The 6,000-nt window shown below is 38.0% G+C and overlaps 1 protein-coding gene across 2 annotated transcripts; it reads right to left on the reverse strand.

Moving 5' to 3' along the window:
* Positions 1-1,476: 1,476 nt before the first annotated feature.
* Positions 1,477-4,807, reverse strand: igflr1 (IGF-like family receptor 1). Of its 2 annotated transcripts, none has more exons than XM_032518373.1 (7): positions 4,559-4,807; positions 4,282-4,474; positions 4,038-4,071; positions 3,371-3,461; positions 3,199-3,276; positions 2,908-3,012; positions 1,477-2,583 (listed from the first exon to the last, which is right to left on the reverse strand). In XM_032518373.1, exons 1-7 carry the CDS (start codon positions 4,644-4,646, stop codon positions 2,258-2,260), a joined length of 915 nt encoding a protein of 304 aa, XP_032374264.1. In that variant the 5' UTR covers positions 4,647-4,807; the 3' UTR covers positions 1,477-2,257. The 2 variants fall into 2 exon arrangements, with proteins under 2 accessions (XP_032374264.1, XP_032374265.1); XM_032518374.1 differs by having other exon boundaries at positions 4,047-4,071; positions 4,559-4,805.
* Positions 4,808-6,000: the final 1,193 nt, after the last annotated feature.

Here is a 6,000-nt window from a genome sequence, read left to right on the forward strand (position 1 = left end):
CCCAACTCCTTGCAAGGATTCTACCTCAGCTGTTTACACAGATGTTTGGGAATACTGATGCAAAAATAGAGAATGATAATTTAAGAGTAGCTTGGTTTTAATGTCCTGCAGAGCTGGTGCGTCTGTTTGTCATTTTGTATGTGCGTGTGTTTGCAATGAAGGATGGAAAGCACTAGTCAAAACCTGAAGTTATCATGACCATCTCCCAGAATCTGTTAAGAAAAATGTATGTTATATATACACACATATATATATAAATATATATATATATATATATATAGTAGGGTTATTTTAAAGTAAGTGTAAAAAGACATAGAAATGCGAAAATATGTTATCTTTAAATTTACGTCTTTGTTACCATGTACAAATAAACCCTGGGTTTGTAAATATTTGTATACATATTTCTAAACCCGTTTAATTTTTCTATGCACTTTTTTATTTATAATGTTATTTGCTTAATAAAGATGTTAAGATGTTTGAAGAAATTCCATTTTTCTTATAAAAGGTGAAGGTAGAAAACTGATCCTGTGAAACAATAAGAATATATGACATCATTAGTGCCACTGTTAGAAGAAGTAGTGAGATTTGCAGAATGCAGTTAATGCAGTTACTGACGCATTTCAGTAAAAAAAGTTTATTATCTCAAGCAGTCATAATGGTCACTGTGTTGGCCTGTAATGGGATTCTATCATATCAGCAGATATGATGCAAGACAGCAGGCTAGATTTTGGCTGCCTTTTTCCTACTTTCATACAGCCCACTGACGTTAAGCGTTCATTCACGCGAGACCAGGCAGTCCAGGGATTCGCCGCAGGGTTGTGCGGCAGTGTGGGAGTGTCAAATGGCTCATTTGTGTAACGTCCTACCCCCAACGTAGCACAAGTAGACAATATTATTGTCTCCTGCCACATCGTTCGTAGAAGACATTTCCTACCGCAGTTGAAGGCAGCTTCATTTCACTGAGAAAGCAAAAAAAACGGTGGGACTGGATTTTGTGCTGGACCTTGTTGCAGGAAACAGTCAGTTTTTAAACATTCCCCTGGGCAGTTAAGTTTTTTTGGTTTGTTTTTACTGTAGTAATGTTTTAAAGCAGCCTAATTACACTACCCCCTTTAAAAAGAATGGGAAGACTTGACTTTTGGCCAGACCACATGAAGGACTGCCTGAGTGTGCGAATGCAGCCTAATCACATTCTGACGACATGACTGAACTCTTGCCTCAGTTGTCAGGGGGAAAACAGGTCCCCTGCTGCCAGCAGTTTCTACTTTAAAGCACATATAGAAACGACTGGGTAAAGATGATGTAAAAAGATTAGAATATAGAAGTTCTCTGGAACTTTTAGTTGTACAAAGAAAAAAAAAAAAGGTGAGATTTCTTGCAAGGTTTCATTTCCTCCTATCAGGCACTAACTGGTGCATGTAACTTGTGGTCATTACCATTGCTGATTTTGACACTGTAATGTGACCTTTTGCATTACATTATTATGACTATTCGGATTAAATTACAAATTTATTCTCGTAATTTCACTTTTTTCTCAAAAAATAGTATACTTTATCAGACATTTTTTTTCCCTCAATGTGGCCCTGACACTCCTTCGTAGACATGTTAGAAGATGTTTAACAAAAAACTAAATTAACATTTGTTTAAAAATGATTCATCAGGCTATTAATTGTAGCCGATTTCAATATGTGGATAAATAATGTCAAAAGGCTTTGAAAAGATGATGTACAAAGATTAAAAGATAGAAGCTGGATCTTTTAGAGGGGGGTTCAATGCAGAAAAATGAAAACATTTCATTAGCTCAACATGTGCACAAAGGCAGGTACTCAAATGCACAACATAGAGTCCTGCCAGAACTATTTCCCATATCTGGCAGAGCTAATAGAAAAGCTTGTAGATTTGTCTTGTCTGGTTCCCTAGCAATGCTTTAGAAGAGAGTGCCAATACAAATTCCCAGATTGGAAGAAAAAGTCCCTACTTCTCCACAACCACAGAGGACATTGTGTAGCTGTTTTTCAACTTGAGTACTACTCTTTGTGAAAAGTGAACAAAAACATGATATGTACAATTCATTTTTTTGTTGTTGCATCGAACCATTCTCTCCCTATAGTTTTCCTTTGTCTTACTACAGATCTGTTTGACAAGCTGCCTTTTCCACACTTTTCCATAATTTCTTTGTGGATTCCACAGACATGTTTAGATTAACAGCTGCAGTCCAAAGCTTGCAGTAATTTTGCATTCACATGTGGAATGAATATTACACCTGCATCACATCCTGTCCTAGTTTCCCAAGAACAGCGATGGCATCATTACGCTCCATACGTTTGAGCAGCTTAGCCAGGTACCCTACTGTCAAGTCAGGGTGCCTGCTGGTGACTCCCTCCAACACAGCTTTTAGAGGGCTCTTACTCTCCTTCATAGAGTAGGTGTAAGTAATCCAGGTGGCAGGGAAGGAGCAAAAAGACGCCAGATGTTTGGTGTTTTTTACTCCCTGGCTTTCTGGATCCAACAGAATCACCAGCTCTTCTAAAACATCCAGGTTGTCCAGCACTGTCTGTAAAGGTGCTGACAGGATGTTGGGACCTACAGAAGAAAATGTGGGTGGTTAAAATGCATGTGTTTTCCATTTTACTATATCATTTTATTTAATTGGTATTATCCAAGCTCAGTGTAATGATTTTTTCCAGTAATAATGCAATAGACATACAGTGACAGCAGCCAAGGTCATACTCATTGCTTTGGTTGTGACTGTTTCAGTTCCAGTAGAACAGGATGCATGAAACACGAGGTATAAAACCTCACCTATTACTAATACCACAGAATTTTCACTTTGTCACAGACTGACTCAAACATTTAGTTACAGGCCTACATAGTACATTTAGAGTTATCAGTGTAATTTCCACTCACTCAGAATCTCCTCCAGATCGTTGTTACCAGGTGGGGCAGACAGAGGAGAGAACCCTGAATTGACGTATGATGATCTTCTGCTATAGGTTAATACTGTGTGCTGGCCTGTGTTAAACACAAGAATGAGAGACACCCATTTTTATAACCAACGCCAGACCACCGCAGTATAAATACATTCCAATGGTAAAAGGAAGTGGTCCCCCTTTTGTGCAGCTTCCCCGCCTTGTCCAGCATTTTGTTTTCACTTTAAGGCTCACTTGTGTTTAAAACTTTTACTTTCAGTACGCAAACCTCTTTTCCTCTTCATGTAGATTAGACAAGCAACTAACACAAGCAAGATGGAAACTAGTGTCACCAACGGTACTGCCCCTGCAAAAATAGAAGAAGAAAAAAAAGGTCAAGGTAACATTTTTTACTATGAGAAATGTGTGCCATAATCAAGAGTAGGCTATGTTTAACTTACACAGCAGGTCTGCATCACGAATAACTTTTGGAGACGGGGGAGTTGAAGTAGCTTCATTTGGTTTCAAGCTGGATCCTTGGTTTGTTGGAATCTGACATGAAAACAGCGTACACTGTGCTGACAGTTTGCTTTTTTATGCTGGCCCAACTAACCAAAATCAGTCTTGTTTTTGTTCCACGTTAGAGAGAAAAAATGCTCTTTTATTCTTTCGTTTAAAGAGGGAACTTAGGTTTTTTGTAGAACAATGGTAAGGATTAAAAGGCTATAGGTTTATGATTAATTTATGGAATTAATGATTTTGACTTGCTCAGAATTATTTTAATTCTATTTTTTAAAACACTTTTATTTACCTGCTGATAATTAGGCAACTTAACAATTTCTAAGATAATAACAAAAATAAAAAAACAACACTAAATGACTCAAACCATGAAACCGGGATATTTTGAGTAGGTTCATTTTCGTCTACATAATAAACCATGACGCATTAACTTCCTGTTCATTGGCAAGAGCACACACACATGATTGGCCCATGTCAGCAGTCCATAACAGATAGCAGTCATATCCTAAAATAATTTCAGTTGGGGCCGTGCTGAAAAAAGTAAAAATGTTGCGATGCTGTTAAGAGAAACTGGGATCGTGTAGGCTACGCCAAATCAAAACAACATACAATGCTTACCAGCGTCATCCTCACTGTGTTCGTCCTGTTTTTATAGAAATTCAGAAAAACATATTACTGAGTAGGATTCTGCTTTGCACAACACAAAACGGAAAACGTTGTAACGGTAATGCCATGCTTTGGTGAGATATTTCCAGCGTTACTTAGGATGGATAATTAGTGCATGATCAATAGGCTATTTATTTTTGGTATTTTTATTTTGGCGTTTCCCGGATTGTTAAACATGCTTTCGTACCTTGGATCTTCGCACTTAGTGTCAGTAGTCGTGGTGCACGGGCTCGAAATGGTAAACCCAAGCGGACATAAGGAGCAAGGTTTACAGTATGCACCGCTGCCATCATTAAACGTGTTGGCTTTGCACCTTTTGTGCGGGACATCGTGTTTAGATCCGTCGTCACCATTGCCACAGTTAGGGGTGATTTCATATCCTGTAGATGTTGTTAAAAATAACAATAAAACATAGGCATAATAATAATAATAATAATAATAACAATAATATTGACATAGCCTACCTTTCCGTTTAGTGCAAGGCTCACATTTTAAAATATTTCTATTCCAGAAGGTTGTCGGGTCTGAGCATCTTTCAGAGTGTCCCATCATCACCAAACTGCTCTAGCCGTAAAACATTCAGTAAACTTCCTAACGTCGACATGGCACCTCCCACTTCAGCCAACACACACACACACACGCGCGCACACACGCGCGCGCACACACACACACGGGCGCACACACACGCGCGCACACTTTTAACACAGACACGTTGAACCTAAACTGTAGATCTAATAAACTGTCGAGGATTGTGTCAATGGCAAGCACAATAGTTGGTAAACCCCAGGATCCCTCGACCCGACATTTTACAGAAAGGACAAGGAAGAAAGCGAAGAGTATCCTGGCAGATGGCCCCCATCCTCTCAACAGCCAGTTTAAGCCCTCCCTCTGGCAACCAAAAAAAGTGTTTATAGGTCCCATGTAATGCTCATTTCTGTATTTTAGGATTCCTACTAGAACATTTTACACGTTTCAATGTTCAGTCTAGTATTTTTCTTATACTGTCAGTATAAATTGACCTGTATTGACCCCCTGTCAGAAACATTTTAGGGTCTAAAAGTCTGCTCTAATTGGTCAGTGTTTCCGCTCTTGGAGCACCATCATTGCAGTCGAGGTGTTGGCACTTTTCTACCCGTAGTAGTTGTGAAATTTGAACCACATGAAAGCCCTGATGGCTCGATTGTTTGAAGGAACCTGAACCCGGGCTGTGTGCATTAGGCTACTCTGGATGAAGCACTTTAAAACTCACAGTATTTATGAAGCACCTCAACCTATTTAACCTATTTAAAACTATTTAACACGCAAAGGATCCTGTCATTTCTTCCATTTTCGTTTCTTTGTAATTTCTTCTGTTTTATGTAGCTTAATTATAATATATAATACATACAGTATATCATATATATTTTTATTATAATACAATAATATAATAAATAAAATGAATCATGTTAATAATTTATCATGATAAGATTACCACCTTTTGCTCCACTGCTGCCTTTTTGGTGATATTCTAGCTTTCTAATATCATCCATCAAAAACTTAACAAACCAACAATAACAATAAGCTTTCAAACATTTATTATACATAATAGTTATATGTTATTGTTGTAAAAGTTGATTACTGTCTACTTGGTGCAATGCATGCCGGTTGTGAGGATATTACGGCAGATTGTTGAAGGGGGATGGCTAAAACCATTGCTTAAAATGTATTTAGTTTCTTGTATGGATTGGGATACATTTACACTGCCCTCAGGGTAGTCAATCTCAGATGTAATCTGGACGTTTATGCTTCTTTCTTACAAATAAGCTTTCCTTTAGAAAACGGACTCATTATTTGCCATCAATCAATTTTTCAAAGCCACCCTTGTTCTAAATGTTGCATGCAATGTATCTAAAAGGCTGAAGGCCAA

Source organism: Etheostoma spectabile, chromosome 6 (assembly GCF_008692095.1).
Source record: "Etheostoma spectabile isolate EspeVRDwgs_2016 chromosome 6, UIUC_Espe_1.0, whole genome shotgun sequence".
In the NCBI taxonomy this organism is placed as follows: Eukaryota; Metazoa; Chordata; class Actinopteri; order Perciformes; family Percidae; genus Etheostoma; species Etheostoma spectabile.